The following is a 24,750-nucleotide window of genomic DNA, read 5'->3' as shown; positions in this document are numbered from 1 at the left end:
TTTATAGTGTATTTTCACAGATGATAATTTTGACAGATTTTCCAACTTTTAAACTGCAGATAATTGCAGTATCATTGTTTTCCATGGCTATTTTATGTTAGTAACCCTCTGAAAGCTTAGCCATTTTTTGAAGGACCATTTATACATATTTAGAGCTTTGATTATACCTTTAACTAGGTTAGTTTTTTTGACTACTCCAACAGCTGTCCTTAGTTATCCATTATTAGCAAGTTTCGAGTAAACAGGTTTTCTGTTCTTTTCCTAGTACATGCTTAAATTATTTTCTTTGGTAATATACATGCACATACTCTAGAGCTGAGGTATAGGTTAGGCTGAAATGGAGTATTCCTTTAATGTATGGCTAAGTTTGTCAAATGTAACTTGGTCAGCATAGCATGAAACAACCTTAGGTGATTATGGTTTAAACAAATAAAGCCAAAGGGAGACATTGAGTCTTAGCCAATTACCTCTGCGCCTACACCCTACACTCCCTCTCTAATGATTAGCAGTAGGTCTGAGATCCAAGGCTGGGCTGCTCTGACCCCAGGCCATGGAAAAGGAGGATCAATAGCCACAGTGCACCACTGTGAAAAGAATGCATCCCAAATGTATATAACCCAGTAAAGAATGTAAGATTTATGGACATAGGAGCAGAAGTAATGAGCCCTGCCTCTGGGTCTCTAAACTGTGATCCTGTCCTCAGTTCAGTGGATACTGATTTACACCACTCCTTATTGCAAGCAAAAATGAAGAGTGAAGGACTTAGTGATGTCATTGTTTGAGGACAGTGTCACTTCATAACAAAAACACACATCAGGAGATGAGAGCAAGCTTTTAGTTTTAAGAGAGAGAGGACAACACTGTGTGAGAAACCCAGAGTAAAAAAAAAGAGAAAAGAATCAAATGTCAACAAGAGACTGAAATGGAAACTGAGTAAAAGTTTAAGAGAAAGGTGGAAAGGCAAAAAGTCACAGAAAAAAATAATCATAGTGAGAGTGAAATAAAAAGGGAGAAGTGCTGGCCCCTCAGAGGCCTGATAAAACATAGTGTGCATGACTTCACTTCCCAACAGTGAGGCCTGAGGGTGTACAGGGAAACAGCAGGCCTGCACAGTTTTCCATTCCAGTTCACTATTTTTCCGGATGGGAATCTTTTCACGTGACCCTTCTTGAGGAATACAACAAGGGAGGGGCCTGATCTTGACCTTTGGCTCCTCAGCTCTCTTTCTCTCTGTCTCTAAAATAGCTAATGTCTTTACTATTTTTTCAGCCAGTCATATGGATTAGATTACCTGTCTAAACACAACCAAAGTAGCAGGATTCCTGCTAAGCATGACTCATTTTGTCAATTCATCTTCTAAGAGATTAAACACTAATCCCCTTATGAGGCTCACAACCAATTCAAATCTCCATTGGAGGGGTCTGCTGAAGAAGATGAATGAGCTGTGATAGAGGGTTTATTTCAAAGTTCCCAATTTGCAGCCTAATTTACCATTAGAACAATAACAGCTGAGTGTAAGATTGCACTTAAATGACATTGCAGAGTAATAATGTATGGACCCATGTGGAAGTATGGGCAATCAACCAGTGCTGTGGCATCAGCCTATTCTGAACCTCACTTAAATGATTTACTTTTCATTGCCGTTGCGTCTGAAGCTAGGAAAGGTTTAAGAGAAAATAAAACGCTGGAACCATTTTTTTGGCAGGCATCTGAAGCTAATCATATGGAGCTTGAGCACTAAAGCTAGAAGCAGTGCAATGTGTTGTAATACGCCTGACGCTTACATGAACATAAACATATTCAGCGCTTTCATTTGCCATTGTGTTTTTAGCTACATTAGTTGTTTTTAGTGTTACTGCTATATCTCGCATCTTGCATCATGCCAGCTGTGGAGAATTTATTTCATTCATTCATTAATTCATTCATTTTTTCTTCAGCACTCACTTTACCCAGGTCAGGGTCATGGTGAATCCAAAGCCTATTGTCGGAACACTGGGCATGAGGTGGGAAGACTGGATGGGATGCTGGTCATTCACACTTAGGGGTAATTAATCATAAACAATTCAACTTTTGGCATTGAGAGGTGGGAGGAACCCAGAGGAAACCATGAGAACATGAGGAGAACATGTGAAACTGACAGTAACCTGAGCTCAGAACCAAACTGGGGACCCTGGAGCTGTGAGTCTGTGAATGTTCCTAGTATACTTATTTGTATATAACCTGATTAAATTCCCGTTTTAACATGTATAATTTAATTTAACAATATCATTTAAAATACTTTGAAATCTGGATCTTACACTCTCTTTTTTGAGCTGTAAGCTATCTATAGATATAATTTATGCACTTATATCACTTACAGAACCTACAGTAAATGTCATATGAATCATATTTCACCATATGAATTCCACATTCAATGTGTTAACATAATACACTGCCCATGAGAACATACTGGTTTCTTGCACCTATTTATACATTTCATTGCCAGAGGAGCTCACTGGGTTTATCCCTAATGGTTCTTCTCTTCATTGCCCCTCTTAAGTGGAACATCAATAAAACTGTGGCCAGCGCTCTGGCCGCCTTCTGCCATATTTAGAAGTACAATCCATCCCACAAGTGTGTCCTCAGAGTTCCTCAAAGATACTGAGAAGAGACACTGTGTATCCATGAGCTATTTCACAGGCCAAAAACAACCTTCCCATGGTAACAGCTGGTCTCTGCAGTGGCTGACCACAATAACAGAGTGAACAGAGACTGAGGGGATTGGGGGTGAAGTGTGTGTGTGTGTGTGTGTGTGTGTGTGTGTGTATGTTTTTGAGTGTTGTGAAAGTCAAAAAATATGGATGGATTACACAAAGAACCAGGCCTAGAGGTTTTTCCATGCCCAGGACATGGTGGGTGATTAAGCTTAAGAGTGCAAGATGAGCACAAGGACTCTGCTTTCACTGCAATGCCCAAGCAGGAGAGGGGATTTCATTCTAGACCCAAGCAATTAAAAACACTGGGACAGGATGTCATTAAGGAGTAAACGCATGCAGACAAAGACACACACACCCAATGTGTTGAAGGTCAGAGCAGTGAACAAGTAATGAGGTTCGAGAGTTCAAATTAGGTCTAAACCATTGCAAATGTTATGGGATAAAATAGCCGGTGATTATGTTACTGGCTCACTAACTACAAATGATGAACAAATGCTTTCAGCAAAGTATTAGGTCATCTGGTAAAGGCAAAGAAAACATCATTATTGTGCACGCGTAACCGCAAGCCCAACTATTTGTGCCTGGATCCAACCCGCATCTCCAATCTCTGCACCATAATGAAACGTGATCTAATACCGTAAGCATACTCTCATTTCCATAGTCAATATCCAATGCTAAATTATCTGCTGGGTCCAAGAAACGTTTTAGCTGCCCATTACAAAACACTAATTCATTCATTACTGATTTTCCCAGAACTTACAGCCCTGTCAGTGGGATTACAGGTGCATGTGCTGGCAGACTGCCCTAGACTGCCCGGCTTTGGAAATAAAACAAGCTCTCCCTGGCCACACGTTGACTTTTATTAGACTCCCTCCTGCTCCCAGTGTGAGCCAGGCCTGTTTGTTTTTCCTCCCCATCTGTAATTAAGTCAGAGCCACATACTCTCTCACTGAGAAAGAGATGAGTTGAAGACTACAGACGCTTTAGTGCAGCCGGCTTGAGGAACTCACTAACACCACTCAAGGGGTTCGATTCAAGTGGACCGGCCTTTCCAAGGTCTTAACTCTAAACAAAACAGTCTATTATGGAACGGTTCTAAAAATGTCAATTGACTAAATGGAAACCGAAGTACGCAATGGCAGGATGAGAGTCTCGCTGATGTAATGCAAACTTTTCATTTTTCCACTCTTAAGCTGTATTTGAGCTGTTCCCAGAGGAGCCATTTCCACGTTAGCCATTTCAGCACTGTGGTGTGTGGCCAAATGCTGACCCGTCTCTGTTCTGACTGCTGACCCCCCAGGCATGTTTGTTTCCAGAGATCCTTTTGCCTGAGCCATTCATCTGCAGTTCAGTGTACATTTTTATTCCACACTCAACTGGCTATTCACTGTCGATAACAAATGGTAACCTGTAATGGTAAGAATCCAGTATACACTGGATTGAAAGTATGATTTTCAGTATTAACAGGAAACACAAGATCATAAACCACTGACCTCAGTGAAGATATGTAATTGCTCGCTGGGTGAAGAGATATCAGACATGTTGGAGTAGGGAAATGTACCGAGAAGCAGTGAGTAACAGCTGTCATTCCTAACTGAAGTGTTTATAGTGTGGTAGCTAACAGGCTATGGGGGAGCGCAACATGACCACTTCATAGGCAGAGGTGAGGATTTAGCCAAGCATATGCCTGAATACCTCAAAAGGTCTCCAAGCTGGCCATTGGAGTCATGTTTCAGCCAAAATGAAGAGTAACAGCACGAACATGCCCTAATCATCTCATCCATAGTGCTGATCTTACTGGAGTTTACCAATGTAGAAAATGAATAATCACTCATATAGCAGTTTGCAATTTATAATACTCGGATGTTATAAGGTTCTATCTAACAATTCTGTGATTTTAAGATATTGAGCCTCAAAAAGTCAACGCAGATATAACTATTCGACTTGAAATGAACTCAGTGTAGACGATATCTTTTACATATATTTATTTTATTATTAGTGAATCCTGTAGAAATATCTTAAATGTAAACTGACTTAAACTGTTTAGGTCTGCAATATTTTCAATGATGGCCAGAGATGTGAGCCAGCATCAGCCATCGCAAACAAACACAAATTATTCACAACATCTCTTCTAATTATTATTATTTTTTATTATTTCACGCTATGTGAATTTACTTATAAAAACATCATACTGGCAGCCATCTTACAATTAGGTTCAGAAGACTTTGATATTCTTCACATATGGCTCCATTAGCGGGTGTAAACACCCTCATAAAGCATGAGATCAGACACTGGTGTTCACAACAACCTCTTTAGCTGAAACAGCTTTTCCAGCGATGCAGCAGGTACAGCAGAGGAGGTGGAGGGAGAGGGGATGAGGAAGAGGTAGAGAGAGGGATGTGGTGTTGTCTGTCTCCATGGAGTAGAGCTATAATTCCTCTGGCATGAGCCCTCAGAACCTCTGCACACAGGAGACACTATGTAAACACGCAATGTAAACAGACACATGGCAAACATATGCACTTATATCCTAACAAGTACCTAAGAAACTCAATGTAGATGACAAACCTGTATTTCTTTGAAATGTATTGTTATGAGCACCAGGCAAATGTCATCACATGTATTCTCATATAAATGATCATTCTTATGTATTCCTTTCATTACAGGGACATTTGGTTCTCAGAATGGTCTAAACATGCACACCAGAGACATAATTATTAATGCAGCTAATTAATGCTATGTCTACACCTAAACTTAATCCCAGTAACCAGAAGGAAACTGCTCCACAAGAAAAACCTTTAGAAAAAAAAAAGCTTTCCTCATGGGAACCAATCAAATGTCCATACAAGATGGATACTGTCAGATTTTCCTATCTTTGTGGGGACATATATGGACACAGTTTGAAGAATGTTTCCCTCACCTTGTTTGCTGCTTTTCTTCTTGCTGTGACAAAGAAAAAAAAAACAATCACATTTTCATACTGCACTGTTATTAGGTACTACAATTATATTAGCATAAAAACTTCTCATTTACTATCTTATTCTAATTGAACAGTATAATCTGTTTTTCCCCTATTAATACAATATTTTGAATCACCAATGATTGACAAATTTCAGAAATGGCCTACGATAGGGGTTCTCAATAAATATTTTACCAGTCACAGACCCATTTAACTATAAAATAAATAAATAAATAAATAAATAAGTATATATAATAAGAAGTTGTTCATGGATCCCCATTAATATGGATTTATTTCACAAACTATTAAAAACATTAAGCACAGGGGTGAAGATGAACTTAAGCACCTTAAGAAGTGAATCCAAAGTGACTATTGGATTCACATGCTCAAGGCCCTATCTAGTTCTCAATGATGACACTAACTTTTCTCCTTTCTTGTAGCCTCTTTCAGGGGTTCCATTTGGGTTTGGGTTTATATGCATCAGTTCATGTATTTACTGTATATATTTTATGTATGTATATGCAGTGCATTCAGCTTGTACATGTACATAATGTTTATTGTATATATATATATATATATATATATATATATATATATATATATATATATATATATATATATACATATATATATATATATATATATATATATAAATTCCTGGTTTTGGACTCTTTGCTTTGACAAAAGTGGCATGGGCAAATTTTCCTTGCCAGTGCACCTGTGGCTTTTATTTACTAGATGTGCTCTTTGCACTACATTACTTGACATTAAGCAAATTATTTCAGTTTGTACAAATAATATTTATTGGCACTAGATAGTTCCCAGTTATTAAAATTATCATTAGATTCCATTTGGCATTCTATACAGCCATAATGTTTTTGATAAAGATGTGTTCAAAATTAGAAAATCATGTACTGCCAACTTGAAAACCACATTTATATATTATTATAAGAAACAACAACAACAATAACAACGAAAATAATGATTAACTTACAACCCCAATTCTGAAAAAGTTGAGACAGTATGGAAAAAAGCAAAAATCCAAACAAAAAGAGTCATTTAAAAATACAATTCACCCTGTACTATATTGAAAACACATTATTAGCACATTATTTGATGTTTTACTTTGTGAATTTAATTTATTTTGGAAAATATACACTCATTTCAAATCTGATGACTGCAATGCACTACAAAAAAAGGGACAGTCGACTGTTTACCATTGTGTAACATCACCTTTTCTTTTAACACTTAAGTGTTTGGGACTGAAGACACCAGTTGGTTAAGTTTAGTAAGTGGAATTTTCCCCCATTCATCCATTATGCATTTATTCAGCTGTGTAACTGTACAGGTCTTCGTTACCTTATTTTTTACACTTCATAATGCGCCACACATTCTCAATCAGAGACAGGTCAGGACTGCAGGGAGGCCATGCTAGCACCCGCACTCTCTGCTTACGCAACCATGTGCTCGTAATTCGGGCAGAATGTGGTTTGGCGTTGTCCTGCACAGGATGGCAGCCTATGTTGCTCCATCCAATGCTCCATCTGCATTAATGATGCCCTCACAGATGTGCAAGTTACCCCTACCATGGGACCTGACGCTGACAACAGCTTGTATGGTCCCTTTCCTCTTTGGACCGGAGAACAGGGTGGCTATTTTGTCCAAAATCTATTTGAAATGTTGACTCGTTGGACCACAAAACACGATTCCACTGTGCTACTGTCCATCTCAGATGACACCAAGCCCAGAGAAGTGGGTGGCGCTTCTGGACAGTGTTGATTTATGGCTTCTGCTTTGCACAGTAAAGCCTTAACTTGCATCTGTGGATGCAGCACTGAATGATGTTGACTGACAAAGGTTTACCAAAGTATTCCCGAGCCCATGTCAGGAAATCCATTACAGACTCATGACGGTTTTTAAGACAGTGACGTTTGAGGGATCGGAGATCACGCACATTCAGAAGTGGTTTTCGGCCTTGCCCTTTACGCACTGAGATTTGACCGGATTCCTTGAATCTTTTAATTATATTGTGCACTGTAGAAGGTGAAATGCCCAAAATCTTACTGATTTGTCTTTGGCGAATGTTGTTCTCAAAGTGTTGGATTACTTGCTGACGCATCTGTTGGTGGATTGGCGAGCCTCGACCCATCCTTCCTCTTGAAGGACTAGGCCTTTTTTGGAGGCTCCTTATATACTATGATTAGATGATTGCCTCACCTGTTTCACATCACCTTCTCATTTCAACTTGTCACATCGCTATTAGTCCTAAATTGCCCAGTCCCAACTTTTTTGGAACGTGTTGCACGCATCAATTTCAAAATAAACGTTTACTTTTAAAAAAAAACTATGCAGTTGATTAGGTAAAACATCAAATACCTTGTCTCCTACGTTTTTTGTTTAATACAAGTCAAAGTACATTTACAAATCACTTCTTTTTATTTTTATTAGCATTTTCCATACTGTCCCAACTTTTTCAGAATTGGGGTTGTAACATGATTTCACAAAAACTCTTACCAGCAATAAACTGAGGCACCAGCCATTTCAGAATTCCTAGCATGACAATTATGAATCCAAACACCAAGATGTACCACAGTGTGGAGTCTTGCTCTAAAAAGTGAGAAAAAAGAGAAATTCAGACAGATATAAATACTTCTAGCCAAACGTCAAGTTTAAAGATCTTACACCTTGTCTGCCATCTAGTGGTAGATGTATGGTAATTTAGGGAGTTTCCAAGACGGGAAATTCCAGTTTGTTTTCACAATACATAATAAACACAGTTTAATTTTCTGGTGAGTGTAACCAAGTCTGCTGTGTTCTACCTGTGACAATGAGCGTGAAGCTCTTGCGGATTGGTGTACGCAGAGACTGGTGTTGCACCCGGCATGTGTACTTGTATCCTGAATCTTCAAGGTCAGGCTGGAGCAAGAAAAAGGCTGAGAGCGAGTATGTGCCATCCTGATGGTGGCGGTGGCTGGAGTACAGAGTGTTCCTCAGAACCTGAGGCAGGAGGCCTGAACCCACCGGCTCTCGCAGCCACTCGATGGTCACGTCGAGAGGATAGTAGCCCTGAGTGTCACACACCACCTTCTGCTCCTGACCCAGGGTTAAAGACAAGGTTGAGCCCACGTTCACTGTTACACGCGGTGGTTCTGTTGGGACATAACAGACAGTAGCAAACATGATTAAACTCTTGATTTAGCTATAGGGACACATGTAATGGCAGAAATGGGAGTACAATTGCAATAATGAGCAAGATTATATTGTTGATTAATGACAGTTTTACGTAAAAATTTGGATATAAGAATTAAGAATCAATAAGAATTTGTAGTTTGTTTCCATTTAATATGCCATTAGCAATTGTAGTTGCTCATTATGCTCAGCTTTCATACAAAGCAGTTTCTATAATGATTAAGTTTACATTTGTGTAGCAGCCTACAAACCCTTCACATGGTGACATTTTCTACTATGTATAGTTCTGACTATAGACTGTTTATACCACATTGAATGTTTATAACTATTAAATTGGCTCCTTATAAAACATGCTCTTTATAAGCAGATAACAAGTCAAGGTTATAAAGTAAATAAAATCATTCCCATGTCGTTTTGGTAAAATAGATTCTTGGTTTCTTAAAGTTGCGGTACCAAAGTACACTATATGGCCAAAAGTATTTGGACCCTTGACCATCACAGCCACATGTGCCCATTCCAAAATCTTGGGCATTAACACGGACCTGGCCCCTACTTTTTTTTGTTATAACAGCCTCCACTCTCCTGGGAAGGCTTTCCACTGGATTTTGGTGCATGGCTGGGGGGATTTGTGTTCACTCGGCCATAAGAGCATTAGTGAGGTCAGGCACTGTTGTCAAGAGAGAGTTCTTGGGGCTTAGTCAGAGTTTCAATTTATCCCAAAGATGTTCAGTGGGGCTTGGGACACCCGTGTTCAACCTTGGTAAACCAAGTCTTCAGTGGACCTCGCTTTGTGCACAGGGGCATTGTCATGATGAAACAGGTTTGGGCCCCTTATTTCCAGCGAAAGGGAAATCTTAACGTTACAGTATACAAAGACATTCTAGACAATTGTATGCTTCCAAATTTGTGGCAACAGATTCAGGAAGGCTTACATAAGGGTGTGATTGTTAGGTGTCCACATACTTTTGGCCACATGGTGTATGTTAAACTCTGTGTTGCAATTTTAGCTAAAACCCAAGATTTGCACAAAATGAAAGCATATACTGGAGCAGTTGAAAGTTAAGGACCTTATCCTACAGCACAACAGTGTCTTTGTGGATCATAAGCTTTTGGTACAGTACAGAACCATAACTGCTTATCTACAACTGCTCTACCACATTTATAACCACTACTTTAAGTTTCTATTACTTTGAAAAGACATGCTTGATTGTCCCACCTTGAATGTTGAGGACAATGTCACTGTTATGTTGGAGTGGTGGGATGAAAACAGAGCATGTGTATGTGCCCTCGCTAGTTTGCTTAGTGGGTAGTAGTTTCAGAGAGGCATCTCCTGCTGCAATGGTTTTCACAGACACTCCGCTGCCTTCACTCTTGCCTATGCGGCTCGAGTAGCTGAAGAGTTTAGTGCGTTCTCCACGCCGCTGGTGCACCCACTCCACTGTCACACTCGCCTGCTTGTGGTCCACAGCGAACTGACAATGCAGGTTCGGCTCCTTCATGAGGCCCACGTGAATGACAGGTGTGCGTGTCAGGACAGCCATCGTAGCTGTTGAAACAGGGAAGAAGGCCATGCTATCAGGATGCAGCAGAGGTAGATAATACCATGAGAAAGCTCTGCTAGCACAGAAACCCATCTTTTAGATTGATAGTGTTCATGATTACCTGTGGTGGTCAGGAGCTCTCTGTCTCCTATTTCAATCCTCTCCTGAAAGCCTTCCTGCGCAGGTGTGTGTCTGAGGAAGGTGGTGAGGTGAAACAATCCCTGACTATTGCGGAGAATACAGGTGAACCAGACATCATGTTCTTGTGCACCCAAACCAGGCCAGCGCATCACAATCCCTTTAGTGTTATATCTCTGGATCTCACATTCCAGCGAGTCCTTGCCACCTTCTAAATAACGCCTCATATCCACCTTTGATGCTACATAAAACATATATATAAATACACTTTTAGACACATTTTTGATATATCACACAGGATATTCCATCTTTGACCCATTGAAATGGATCTAAAAGCTTTCTGCTAATCATATACTCACTTGTGACAAGGAAGGTGATAGCATCGGGGTTTATAGGACTGTCCCCTGAATTCCCAAACTGCAGTCCTGCATTCCGATGGTGAAACTTGACATCCTTATGCCCCTCATCATTTATTTGTACCGTCTCATCCTGAAATTGGCACGGCAGCCACTGGACATCGTAAGCCGATTGCGTTCCACATACACCTGCTCACAAATAAAATATCATTAAACAAATTGTCACTGTAGGTTCCAGCTGGAGATCAAAATAACGTTACTTGAGTTTAGCATAACTAAAAGCAGAACAAAGCATGATAGCCGTACATCATGTACTAGATATACTAGACGAGCAGCATGCCTCGCCTTCAACCAGCCCAAAAGGACTCATGTCACACCCCTCTTCATCTCCCTCCACTGGCTTCCTGTAGCTGCCTGTATCAAATTCAAGGCCTTGATTTTCACCTACAAGACCTTGTCTGGAACAGCACCGCCCTACCTCAACTCTCTCCTGAAGGCTTACGTTACCTCATGCAATCTGCAATCGATTAATGCCCGACGCCTAGTAGTTCCCACTCAGCGTGGCTCAAGGTCCCTTTCCAGAATCTTCAAACTAACTGTTCCTCAGTGGTGAAATGAACTTCCAACCTCAATCTGGACCGCAGAATCTGTCACTATCTTCAACAAAAACCATGAACACCTAACTAACCCCTAAAACACCAACCCCACATTATTCTTAAAAAAAAAACAACTTACTCTGGCTCTTACACCTCTACTCTGCACACTTTGCTTCTCTAGAACTAAATAATAAATCCTGTTTGGTAGCACTACTTGTATTGTTCTCAGATTGATATGTCGCTTTGCTTGTATTTCCTCATTTGTAAGTCGCTTTGCATAAAAGCGTCTGCTAAATGAATAAATGTAATGTAAAATTTAGATTAAAACACATTCAATTTCAAGACTAAAGGCAAATCCCTACAGGCAAAATGACAACTATGGTCATGTCATTAAGTCATGTGAAAAATAGAAATGTCAGAACTCAGCAGTAATATGTTTACTGCACATTCACATCATCTTAAACATACTTTTGAAATGTTATGCCCCGCCCACTACCACTCAATCTAAAATTTCAGTTTCTACATAACCTGCATTCATGACATTTTACACGCACATTTCTATTCCTGTTTAGAAGACTATTACAGAGGAATTCTTCAAAATGTTAATTATGGTTAGATTTATGGCATTAAAAACAATGCAGTGGTGTGGTCTCGAGTAAATGACAAATAAAGGACCTTCCAACAAGCTGTTCTGTAAAAGGCTTTCACCGAAGAGTGTGTTCACAATGAAATTTTAAACATTAAACATACATTTCATTTGAATAACTGCCTGAAATCAAAAGTAAACACAGCTCAGCAGTCCAATGACTTACAGAAGGTAGGCTGTGAATGAGTATTTCCTAGTTAGGTATGATGTAATATGTCATATTAAATATATATAAAGAAGAAGAAGAAAAACCACACCAGACATTAAACCACCTCACCTGAAAACAACAAAGCAAGAAAAAGTCCACGAAAAGCAGTAATCATGATAAACCCCGTTTCAGAGACCTGCATTCGGAGTACCAACAAACCGCCATGCAAACTCACTGCTTTCACTTTCGTTTCACAATAACTGCAAGTAACACCTGCTCCTACACAGCGTCACGCGCAGCACATTTCTCCCTCTGCCTTCACCAGGACCTGAGAAACTTCCAGCTCTTTCCTCTTTAGAACTTGTTCAAAACTGACTGGAGCACTGTTTTATAAAATACACGGAAACAAAACGGCAGCGAATTAGCCAGGACTGTATGAAACTCCTTGAACGGACGGGGGCGCTACATACACAGAGCCACACGTATTTGTTCCTGTAAGTTTCTCTTCTCTGCACTCGTTGATGCGGAAGTATGTACAAAGTTATCTGCTTTTGAACGTTCATTCCGCTTTACACGGTAAATAACACGTGCGTTAATCTCACAGAGCAAATAGACAGTTCAAATCATAGTCTCTGCGTCTCATAGTATTCAGGTTCAGTATTGCAGTGTTTTATTTATACACGTTGTCAGTTTATCTGCAAGGAATAAACACATGGACCATTTGGTCTGATTTTGTTTCCCACCATAGTTCCAAGCTAAGCAATGATGGACCGAGGTAATACAGTATTCTTTTATATTCATATCTCATGCATATTCTCATTCAGTTCTGATGATGGTGTCTGTGACTCGTCTATGATATATTTTCACTAAAATCTACAGGTTCTTGCAGCGTACTCATTATTTGACCTGTACTGCATAATGAATTGTATTTTAGTCTGTTAATATTTTAACTGTAATTTGTTGCATAACAAATCCATGTGTGAATGTGACCGAGACCATTCATTCATTCTTCATGCATACATAGTTAGTAATTACGTAAACACTATATTCTGCTCAGGAGATTAGTGGATCTGTAGTCTATCCCTAGAATGGCAGTTTTTCGAAGGGCCTCACACACTCATACACACTGTATATACACATTTATATAATATATATTATATAATGTATAAAGAAAGGACCGTTTTTTGTTTATTTAATATGACAAAGTGAAATAAAACCATTTATTTTCTAATTTGGCTGAATAATTGTAATAAATAATCATTATATTGGGTAAAGAAATCTATTTTTAATTATTAACAGCACTAATATACAGTACCTTCAGGATTTTGTGGTCACAGAACAAAATCAAGGAAACTCTGCAATATTCTGATGAGCTTGCAATTTTTCAAAATTACTGCAGATTTGGGCCAAGACGCATGTGATGTCATCACAACGTGTTCAGACAAAGCCCCCATAGAGTTACGTGTCGAACATGAGTACAGCTAAAAGGTCTCATTTATCAACATCACTGTGAAAGACTGTGCAAAACAATTTTTGCAATTGCAAATTTGCCAATTCAAGTAGTTTTCTGAAAAAAAAACCCAAAACAAAACAAACAAACACAAAACACTCTGCAAATTGCATCGCAAATTTTGAAATTCTTGGTCGTAACAATAAAAAAAACCCCACCAGTGTACCCCAAACACCCATGAAACAATTATTCCGTAAGATATTAAGACTACAAATACATGACTAATGTGTCTGGCATTGCAGTTGTGAAGCATAAAATGACCTTGGTACAAAAATATGCAGGCTAAAACTGTGATGGTGGGAACTGTTTTAACAGCTACCTTACAGTGTTGTCTGTTTTGCCTTCAGAGTCCTGGCTGAACTGTGAGAAGACTGCTGTTTTGCAGGGTGGATTTCTGCTGGCAAATCAGTTATGCCAGCCAGAGCCTCTATCCACTTTGAGAAAAGAGGACTGGGAGCACATTGGACGCCCTATTGTTCAGGCTGTCACTGAAGTATGTGGACAGTTGTGTGCAACCAACCATGAGAAGCTTCACTGGAGAAAGAGGATTCTGTGTATTCTATGGAGCAAAATTTTGGAAATTGAGAAAGGGGAAGATATTGATATCAGATGGAGGGAAAACCCATTATTTGCCATTCAGAATACCCTCCCTGATATTAATCATACAGTACTGTTTGAACTGATCAAATCCATGGACTTCTTCAGCATCTATGTTGAGTTGCTGCAGTGCTTTGACTCAGTCCAACAGTGCACAGAGCTGGATAGATTAGTCAAACATGTTACAAGGGACAGCACAGAAGCTGATGCGAAATTCTTGCTGGAGGTGTGGTGGGAGCTGTTGAAAGGAAGAAAAGAAACAGAGGACAATCTAGACCAAATCTTTAGTTCCCATTGTGTATGCTTTACAGAGACCCTCTCTGACTGCTCACCACAAGCTTCAAAACGATTTAAACCAGACCCAGATTTGGATGTGTCCACCACGTGCATAATGTCCATCCTATACCAAGGACTGAAGGACATAAAGGACACTATAACTTCATCTGAGACATGTTATTTGGCTCTCTCCAACTGCCTAGACATGCTGTACACCTTCTATCTGTTGAACCATGCAACAGACCTTCCAGCTGAAGTCAAACTCCAAAACATTGCCTGCTCAGTGAGCCTGCGAAAGAGAAATAATCCTTTGGGAGGGGTTGATCTTATTCAGGCCATACACGAGTCTTACAGAGATCTTGCTGCTACACTCACTCCTGCTCAGAACAAGCCACGTGGAATTACACTGATCCAAGCCATGGACACAGCACTTGAAGTAATACACGTATGGGAAAAAAGAGGGTTACTGAGGATGCCCACTAATGACCCGAGTGCTTTAGCAATCCGTCTCAAGGATAGTCTGGGCAGAGTTCTTAAGTCTTTGGAAGTCCAGTCTGGAAACCTTGGGGAAAATGGTCAGACAGTAAATAGTTTGAAAAGAACTTTGGAAGATTTGCTTGCATCCTCGTCATTTAATGTGCCTGAAAGTCCATCAAGTGAAATAGCAAGTATTGCCATAACGATCATTGATGGCAATCTGAAGGGTTTTGAGGATCTTCCTAAACTTTTTGCCTCCAAATTGAGCCAGACTTTCAGTGATGCAGAGTGGCTAAGCTGCCTTGAGAGAAACAAAGGTGCATTTCAGGAAAAAGACCTTGTCATGGCCTTAGTCTCTTCTCTTATATCCAAATGCCAAAGTGATGCTGATGTAAAACACTGCAAAAAGTTCAAGGATATTGTTGTGGAAATATTTTCCCACCTGCCTTTACCAGACAAGAATGCAATTCTTTCAGAAATTCTTACCTTATCAAAGAAAGGTTTGCATGGCTGCCTTCCCAGCTCTGTAACAACAGGCTATGATGAGGAACTCAATCTGGCTTTTAATTGCCTCATTCAAGGTGAAGCAAAAAGCAGCCTGAGCTCAGCCATCAATGCTGTGGCTCTCATGGCCTTCCAGAACCCTGAGGCTACCATGCATCGGTGCTGCCACATGGCTGTGGTGAACCTCGGCGCTCATACTCTCCTTGCTCAGATTCTCCAGCAGCTCTCTGGACTTATGAGCACATCAAAAAACCTGAGTGGGACAAGAAACAAAGAATACAACTTGTTATGCAGCTGTCTGCAAGATACTATGTGGAACAAACTCTCTTCATGTAAAGAGGAAGACCAGTTTCTTTGTTTCCTGTCAGCATTAATGGAGTCCAAGATTACTGGCCAAAGGGGAGAAGAACTAAGCTTCCTCTTACCAGAAGACATTGTACATGCGTTTGTCTTGCCTTATCTCTCCTTTTCATGCCCCAAACCCTGCAGACTTGAAGTGTGCCTACGACTTTTCCAATCAGCTTTGGTCCGTATATCCACAGATGATGATATGCAATGGATAATGAACTGCTCTCCATTTGCTCTTCTATACTGTCTTGCTCAGCTTTTGAATAATTGCAGTAGGTGCTGGGACCAACAATTAGAGGGTGATATTGGTTTGTCTCTTGAATCCAAAGAACTGTTGATCTCCATTCTGACCACAGTGGGCAAGGCAGTTGGGAAGGAAGTGGCTCTAGCTCCTAGTACTTGGTCCAGAGCACTTTCTTGGTTTTATGCGAAAGTGGAAGAACTTGACTGGACTGTCCGCATTCACCTAAAAGTAGTATGGGGAGAGCATTTCAAATATGAGGTGCCAAGTTCTCTCATGGCTGTATCTGATCTTTCTGAGCAGGAATGGTCAGGATTGGTGTTGCCTCAATATGGTCAAGGCACTGGCCTGTTGGCCTGGATTGAATGTTGTTGTCTCTCAGATAACATTCAGGAAATAATGCTGGACTCCCTATCTCTAAACTTGCTCAACCCAGAGGAAGTAACCATGTTCAGTAAAGGCTTGCTGGTGGCAGTATCTCAGGTTCTTCCCTGGTGCACAGTTAGCGAATGGCAGCGACTACTGAAAGTGTTGCATGAATTGCTCCAGTCAGATAAGCTTCATGTACCATACTCACTGGAATATGTGGACTTCCTCCCATTACTTGACCTTCGTTTTTTTGCTCATGAATTACAAGTGTCCGTGTTCCTGCTGCGTACGTTTCAGCTGCTCTGTGGCTCCAGCTGTGCAGGGTGGCTGCCTCTACAAGGCTGGGCACATGTAGGCCGGCTCTGTGCTACAGCCATGAGGGGCATCATAGACTCTGTGAAGAACAAAGTGCCACTCCAATCCACCACCACCTCTCCTACAAGTGGAAATCTCAGTCAGGAGGTTCTGTTTGTGCTGACTCAGCTGTTCTGCCATGTGCTTCACATACAGGTGATGATGCCTGGACAGCCAGAGCCTTTGTTTCTGTGTGCACTGGACATTCTGTCCCACTATGAATCTCTACTGGCTGCATACCCCAAGAGCAGCACTGCTCTACAGGTAGCTAATACACGCCACTTCCTTACCACCATTTCAGACAATCTGCAGTGCAAAGACATGAGAGCTGTCCTGCACCAGAAGATTGCTCAGCTATGAGGATAAAATGGCAAATGTATGTTATTGATTTATAAATAAATCTCTTTAGACTCTTCCATTTACCCTCACAATAAAATGCTATTAGCACAGGATTTGCTTGTCTCTTGTTAACTGATTTGGGAGATAAGAAAAACAAAGAACCTTAAAACATTAGTTAAATCCTCTTCTCGTTTTTCAACTGTAAATGGGATCATTAAATTAAACTACAAATTCAACTGTGTGAAATGGGACGATCAAGTCAGTCATTTATTTTAGTTTCTCTTTTGATTTGGCATTGTCTTAAGGTTGTCCTAAAGTTGTAAATAATGCTTAGAGGCCTTTACAGATGCCAGGTCCCTAATATTTTACTGCAAAATAAAGTGAAATTAAACCTTGTAGACATAAATTTTATGTTGACCACAGAATGGTATATTGTATGTGACCAAATTTATTAGATATAGTATATGACAGCTTTACTCCTACACTCTGAACCCCTAGCAATCACACTATACTTTATAACAGTATTCAGTCTTTTTACAGAAAGACTGATCTTCTGGATAGGGGTCATAATTTTAACCTTGTCCCAGATGAAAGGGATCTATCTGAAACTAACTGGTACATTTCCAAAACACTGCACATTGTACTGCAAATTAACATATTGAGACGTGACTACACCCCATCCAGGGTGCCCCAAGTCCCCTGGGATAGGCTCCAGGCTCCCTCATGACCCTATGTAGGATAAGTGGTACAGAAAGTGGATGGCTGCACAAATGAATTCCAAAATAAAACTATCAAACTGATTTCCTTTCATAAACAAAAGGTACATATAAGGAGCCCTGTTTTTCCATGAAAACTAAACTGTATCTTCCACCCTTTGCAAATAGTCACCTTGAACATATTAAGAATTACCTTCATCTATGGATACCGGAAACGAGGAACATGACTGTCCCAGATTACATAAAAAAAGTTTATTGAACATGGTCCTGAAAATCCTAACCGATCAAAGGCAATGATAAGAACATGGGTAGTGCTGAGTGGCCACTGGCTTGTTCTTGTGGACACTGTATTAAGTGCAAATACAGAGAAGGTTTAATTCTACATGTACATGTAATTCTTGTATATGTTGCTTGAAGCAGAACTGAACATGTGCCTTCAGTGCATGTAAATCACTAATTTTCACTCAAAGCTAAATTCATTTTTTTCTAACTTGTCAGTGCAGACAGTTGTTTTGCTTCCCATATAATATTTACATAAGTAATCACAAGTCATTGAGTTCTGGCTATAAATACTATCCATAAATTACTCATACATTAGTCCAGAGGATAGCATTGATGGGTTTGACACCATTAACCAGCAGACTGAAAATGTGTGCTCTGATCAACTATAAAAATTCACTTGCTCGATGCCCTAGCCTGTCACGTGCACAACATTTAAAAAAATAATAAAATAAACTAGCTAAAAATGTATTTAGCTAAAGCAATTCAAATTAAGCCTAGCTTTAAAATTAAAGTCATACTTGGCAAATACAACCTTTGTCATGGGATTGCACACATGGAGGTAATTTGCTGCCTCATGAGTGTAGGAATTTCATCTGGCAACTGCTCATTGTCATGTGGATATATTATTAGAAGTAAGAGAGAGCTTAAGCATGCACCATGTTTTTTTGTTTTTTTTTTAATAAGCTGGTCAAATGTGCTGATCTTTTTTCTCCACGTACACACACAAAAAAAAAATTCAGAACATCCCCAAAATATGATAATCCGATAGCTTTGGTTCTTGGATAACACACTCCACACAGAATTTATGAAAGTCTGAACCATTAGAGCACAAATCTATTTGAGTACAGTTTATCTCAGGCCAGGCCGCAAAACTTCTCGCTCACTTCCCAGAGCTTCTTAGCCACTGCGTCATCCTGAGCCATGGCCCGAACTTTCTTTACTCCACAGTTGGAGAAATATCGGCCACTCAGGCCTTCAATGCCTTCCTGGAGTGCACAGTATAGAGTAGTCTGGGCTCCTGACTCCACATCTTTGAAGAACAGGGCTCCTATGAACTTCAACAACTTCTTGAACCCTGGCTGCATATTGCGAGTCAACTCGGAATTGATAGCGCCTGCAAAACATACGGAAAGACACATTTAAACCAGGCCTTAAATGAAATTATGAAGAATAACTCTATAAATAAAATGGCAGGAGATTTGTAAATATTGTCATGGATTTCTTATCACTACCCCGTAGGGAAGACAGAATTGCTGACCTGGGTGGAGGCTGTAGCAGGTGACCTGAGTTCCTTGAAGCCTCTTTGCAAGCTCGTGTGTGAACAGCACATTGCACAGTTTACTGTTGCTATATATTCTAAAGATATCCATGTGATAGTTGCCTTTTCCAAATTCCTTGTGAGCACTAAGGAGGTTAAAGTCAAGGTTCCCAAAGTCATGACAAATGGAGGATACAGTAACAACTCTGCTTGGCCCGCACTCTTTGAGTCTGTCCAGTAAGAGATTGGTCAGGAGGAAGTGACCGATATGATTGACTCCAAACATCAACCCAAGACCATCCTCTGTAGTGCCCTGCATATAAACCCCTAAAAGAAAACCACATTTGAGCATTAAGAAAATGGGCTGTGGAGGAAATAATCAAAGTATGTAATCAAACCCCAAGAACTATAGATATCAGGTCACTCCAACATATTCAAAATTCATCTGATCTCAGCACATAATATAGCTGTACTCAAACAGTTATAGTAGTTACCCATTTCATAGAGAATCAAATACAATCTCATATAAGGCCTCACCACATCCTATCTCTCTGACCTCCATGCACCTTTTCGGTTTTTCCGGCCCATCAATATGGATCTACTGGGGATGGCCAAGACCAAACTGACAGGGGCAAACCTTTTACTATTATGGCACCTAAACTTTCTAATACCACCCACCAGGACCTTCATGACTGTCTTCCTTCCCCCAAGATTCTTTTCAAAACTTTAAATTATCAAGTGACCGTGAGTGTTAGATCCTGCATACAGTAAACATGCTACTGAATGGTGTTGTACAGAACTCAACCAAACCTGCATTGTTGATAAGAATGTCCAGCCTTTTCTCTGTTTTGAGGAAAGTTTCAGCAAAAGAGCGAATAGACTTCTGACTGGCCAGATCCAGCTGCATGAACACCACGTTATTGCTTCCGCTCTCCTGAGAATAATATTTTTCATGAAATAACATTGTGCGGAGAATTGTGGTCAAACAAAAGAAACGGTTAAATGTGTAATGGTCAAAACACTGACACATTCTCTCTAATTGCAACATGATTGTTAAGGTCTTATCCGATACCAGTCAGAGCCAAAATCCGGACCTCGCAGTGACTGATTTCCTCTCGTCCAGTATGGGGAAGGAGCTTCACACTGACACTGAGTTCAGTGCATAAGCTTCTTAGTTTAATGCTCACAAAGCATAGTATATATACACACAGGAAATACTGATAAAGAATGATCAATGTCAGTTGGAACAGGCCACAAATAGAACATCTATTAGATCTATTATTATTATGTAGTTTCAAGGGTTACTAAAGATGTCTATTCTACCAGATAATAATAAGAAGAGCAGAGAGAGAAAATAAGGACGAGAGGCGGGGTGATTAAGTGCTTGCAAAACAACACATTCCAAAAACAGAAAACAATTCTATCTGCCCTGGTACAGAAACATTGTGACACAGACTAGAGACCTTCAAAACTGAGACACAGCGATCATGCCTGAAACTTATTAATGATTTTAATGAAAATTACATTAATGATGTTTTACTTCTTCATTTCTTATTAGCATTGCACCACAGTGCATTTAGACATTGACAGAAGAGTAAATGTAAAATTCTCTTACTCTTTTGACGAGAGCCAGAGCCACTTCAGCACGTACTACACTGCGGCAGGCCAGAATAACACGAGCTCCTCTCCGGGCCATATCTACAGCTGTTTCTCTTCCGATTCCTGTGTTACTGCCTGCAGACCCAACAATAAAGGTGACAATGGTATGAATACATGAAAGTAACATGTCATGTTAAGTGAGCAGGACAAGATATTGATCTCAGAAGGTAAAGTTACATGTTATTCTAGAATACAATGCAAATGATAAGACAGCATAAGTTAAAAAAAAGAAAGAAAGGATAAGGAAGAATAAGGATAAGAATATACAGAACAAAGAAAGCTGTGCAAATACACAGATAAATAATGATAAAACCATGCAGATATACACACACTGTGCACTTTATTAGGAACACTATACTAATATTGGGCAGGGCCTCAGTTCTTTGTGGCATGGATTCCACAAGATGTTGGAAACATACCTTTGATTTTCTGGCCCATGTTGACATGGTTGAATCATGCAACTCCTTTTCAGGAATTGCTGTCCCAAAGGTGTTCTACTGGATTCATGTGCGATGACTGGGAAGGCCACTGAAGAACACTGAACTCATTGTCGTGTTCACTAAATCAGTTTGAGACGACATTTGCTTTGTGACATGGTGCATTATCATGCTGGAAGCAGCCATTAGAAGATGGGTAAATTTTATCCATGAAATGATGTACATTCTCAAATAATCTGTGGCATTCAAGCAATGATTGCTTGGTATTAACAGGCCCAAAGTGTGCCAAGAAAACATTCCCCACACCATTACACCACCTCCACCAGCCTGGACTGTTGACACAAGGCAGGTTGGATCCATAGATTCATGCTGTTGGTGCCAAATTCTGACTTTAACATCTGTGTGCCTCAGCAGAAATTGAGATTCTTCAGTTTTTCCAGTCTTCAACTGTACAGTTTTGGTGAATCTGTGCCCACTGCAGCTTCAGCCTTCTGTTCTTGGCTGGCAGAAGTGGAACCTGACCTGATCTTCTAATGTTCTAGCCCAATCGCCTCAAGGTTGAACATACTGTGCATTCTGAGATGCTTTTCAGCTCACCACAACTGTTCAGAGTTACTGTAGCCTTTCTGTCAGCTTGAACCAGTCCGGCCAATGACGTCTCTCATCAACAAGGCATTTACCTGACACTACTAACCTGTATCTTATCTAATCAACCAATCCTGTGGTATCAGTGCGATGCATAAAATCATAATTTTATGCATCGCACTGCTACCACAGAATTGGTTGAGTAGATAATTGCATGAATGAGTAGGTGTACAGGTGTTCCTAATAAAGTGCTCAGTGAGTGTACATACAGTATGTACCCATGTACAGTAGTTATTCAATTACTATCAGTTGCAAAAGCAACTACTCAAATCTGTAAGTACTGCAAGTTGTATACTTTAAATAAAAACTGTGTAAAGCTCACTTCCTTTTCCTACTCTTGATCTATTTGTACATGAACAAGTTCCTGAATCTGATGTTCCCAACTCGAGTTCCACATCGCCTTGTATGGTTTCAGGTCTTTCCTGCCCCTGCACATCTTGTACAAATGATAACGTGCGATGATCATTTCATCATCCAGCTCATTTCATCATGCAATTTGATCAAAGTTGTTCTTTCTACGCGATTCATCTGGCTGTTTTCCTCAACTTACTGTCAGAGCTGTTGATCATTTCACGTGCACACGCGTGAGCCTCGCTGTCTACACACATCTTCAAATAAACCTGGATTACATTCTCTCTCCATGGAATATACCCCGACCCCAAAAGTTATGATACCCGAAAGCGCCCTGCATACTTCTGAACACACTTCTTATTTCCGGTCCACAGCAACACATCAACACAGGTATCAAAGGTCGTCAGAATAGCTTTAAATCTCGAGACCGAAAATAATAATAATAATAATTGACAACAAAGTGACACAAACACTTACCGGTAATGATGACCGTTTTGCCGTGCAGCTGTACCTTGCTCTTACATCTCTTTCCTGCAACAAATTTCCGAATTAAAATAAAAACTCCTGCGAGAACTCCGACGAACAAGATAAGGGCAGACATGGCTACTCTGATTTATACACTCTTCCGGTTCACACACGGAGGTCAGCTTTAAAACAACCACAAACTGGACCAACGGGTTGAGCTGCTACAGTCAGCTAAAACTATGTAGGAGAGAAGGCGGGGATTACAGAGCGAAGAAATGCAAATACGCGCACACATGATGCAGTATTAGATCATATGCAAACAATAATAAAACTAAAGTTGAATCCGGGATATTTTCTCAAATGTAGGTCTGAAAAAGAGGACGTCATGAACCAAATGAACAGCACGAGGTTGCTCATGTGAGCAACGACTGGCAAGAGAGAACCAGTGCTCTAATCAAGCAGCTGTCTATATTGTGTTATGTCAATTTGGTTTTAAATGAAAATTTTTAATCCTGCATATTTGCATAAGTGTGCACACATTTAACCGAATACTTTGTTGAAAGCACCTTTTGATTTTATTACACCACTCAGTCTTTTTTTTTTTTTTTTTTTTTTAATCAGTGTGGCACGTCTTGACTTAGCAATGTTTCCCCACTCTTTCTTGCAAAAACATTCTAGATCTATCAAATTATAAAGGCATCTCCTGTGCACAGCCCGCTTCAGGTCACCTCACAGATTTTTAGTTAGATTCAGGTCTGGGCTCTAACTGGGTGATTCAAAAACACAACTTCTTTTGGTTAAGCTATTCCTTTGTTGATTTTGGATGTATGCTTTGGGTCAGTGTCGTGCTGAAAGGTGACATTCCTTTTTGTCTTGAGATGACTAGCAGACACGTAATTGGTTTTTCAATACAATCAACTGGTATTTGTAGCTATTGATTCCCTCCTCTCCGCCTTGATAAAATCAGCAGCTATGGTTGAAGAAAAGCAGTCCTAAAAAGCATGATGCTGCCACCATCCACTGTATGATGTTCTTTTGGTGTTTTTTTTTTTTTTTTTGCAACATAACTTTTTGAATTATGAAATTATTATACCTTTTGGAATTGGGCTCATCAGACCATAACACATTTTGTCATGTGATTTGGAGTGATTAAGTTGAACTTGGATGGTTCATGGATCCTACCCCATATCCCAGACATGTGAAGAGTGTGACATACTGTTGTCACATGCAGAGAGTAATCAATACTTGTCAGATACTGTATTCTTGAAGCCCCTCTAATGTTGCTGTAGGTCTCTTGGCAGCCTCCCTGGTAAGTTTTTGTTTTGTCCTTTTATAAAGTTTGGAGGGACGTCCTGTTCTTGGTTATGCCACTGTGGTGCTCCATTTTCTCATTTGTTGGTGATGGCCTTTATGGTGTTCCATAGTACATCTAATGTTTTGTAAATTCTTTTGTTCCTCTCTCCTGATCGATACCTTTCAACAAGTTAGATACCATGCATGCTTTATAAGCTCTCTGCGGACCATGGCTTCAGCAGTTGGATGAAACCAAGAAGATGTGAAGAAACAGCTGATCTTTATTTGAGGTAAATCAGAATAATTTCATTGATGACAGCTGTATGATTATTACTTTTCAACATGAGATTGAATGTGATT

The 24,750-nt window shown here is 40.0% G+C and overlaps 3 protein-coding genes across 3 annotated transcripts; 1 reads left to right on the top strand and 2 right to left on the bottom strand.

Moving 5' to 3' along the window:
• Positions 1-4,647: 4,647 nt before the first annotated feature.
• dhrs13b.2 (dehydrogenase/reductase (SDR family) member 13b.2) lies at positions 4,648-12,678 on the bottom strand. The gene is made up of 8 exons (XM_053647406.1): positions 12,399-12,678; positions 10,883-11,068; positions 10,507-10,764; positions 10,061-10,390; positions 8,475-8,804; positions 8,170-8,262; positions 5,617-5,639; positions 4,648-5,157 (listed from the first exon to the last, which is right to left on the bottom strand). Exons 1-8 carry the CDS (start codon positions 12,469-12,471, stop codon positions 5,149-5,151), a joined length of 1,302 nt encoding a protein of 433 aa, XP_053503381.1. The 5' UTR covers positions 12,472-12,678; the 3' UTR covers positions 4,648-5,148.
• gemin4 (gem (nuclear organelle) associated protein 4) lies at positions 12,598-17,801 on the top strand. Its single transcript, XM_053647405.1, has 2 exons — positions 12,598-13,044; positions 14,127-17,801. The coding sequence occupies exons 1-2, from the start codon at positions 13,032-13,034 to the stop codon at positions 17,303-17,305; spliced, it is 3,192 nt and encodes a 1,063-aa protein (XP_053503380.1). The 5' UTR covers positions 12,598-13,031; the 3' UTR covers positions 17,306-17,801.
• A 47-nt stretch (positions 17,802-17,848) lies between these two features.
• On the bottom strand, positions 17,849-23,457 carry dhrs13b.1 (dehydrogenase/reductase (SDR family) member 13b.1). Its single transcript, XM_053647407.1, has 5 exons — positions 23,110-23,457; positions 21,156-21,274; positions 20,351-20,474; positions 19,541-19,867; positions 17,849-19,396 (listed from the first exon to the last, which is right to left on the bottom strand). Exons 1-5 carry the CDS (start codon positions 23,231-23,233, stop codon positions 19,137-19,139), a joined length of 954 nt encoding a protein of 317 aa, XP_053503382.1. The 5' UTR covers positions 23,234-23,457; the 3' UTR covers positions 17,849-19,136.
• Positions 23,458-24,750: the final 1,293 nt, after the last annotated feature.

Source organism: Ictalurus furcatus, chromosome 17 (assembly GCF_023375685.1).
Source record: "Ictalurus furcatus strain D&B chromosome 17, Billie_1.0, whole genome shotgun sequence".
NCBI lineage: Eukaryota > Metazoa > Chordata > Actinopteri > Siluriformes > Ictaluridae > Ictalurus > Ictalurus furcatus.
This window is presented reverse-complemented; position numbering and strand designations above follow the sequence as displayed.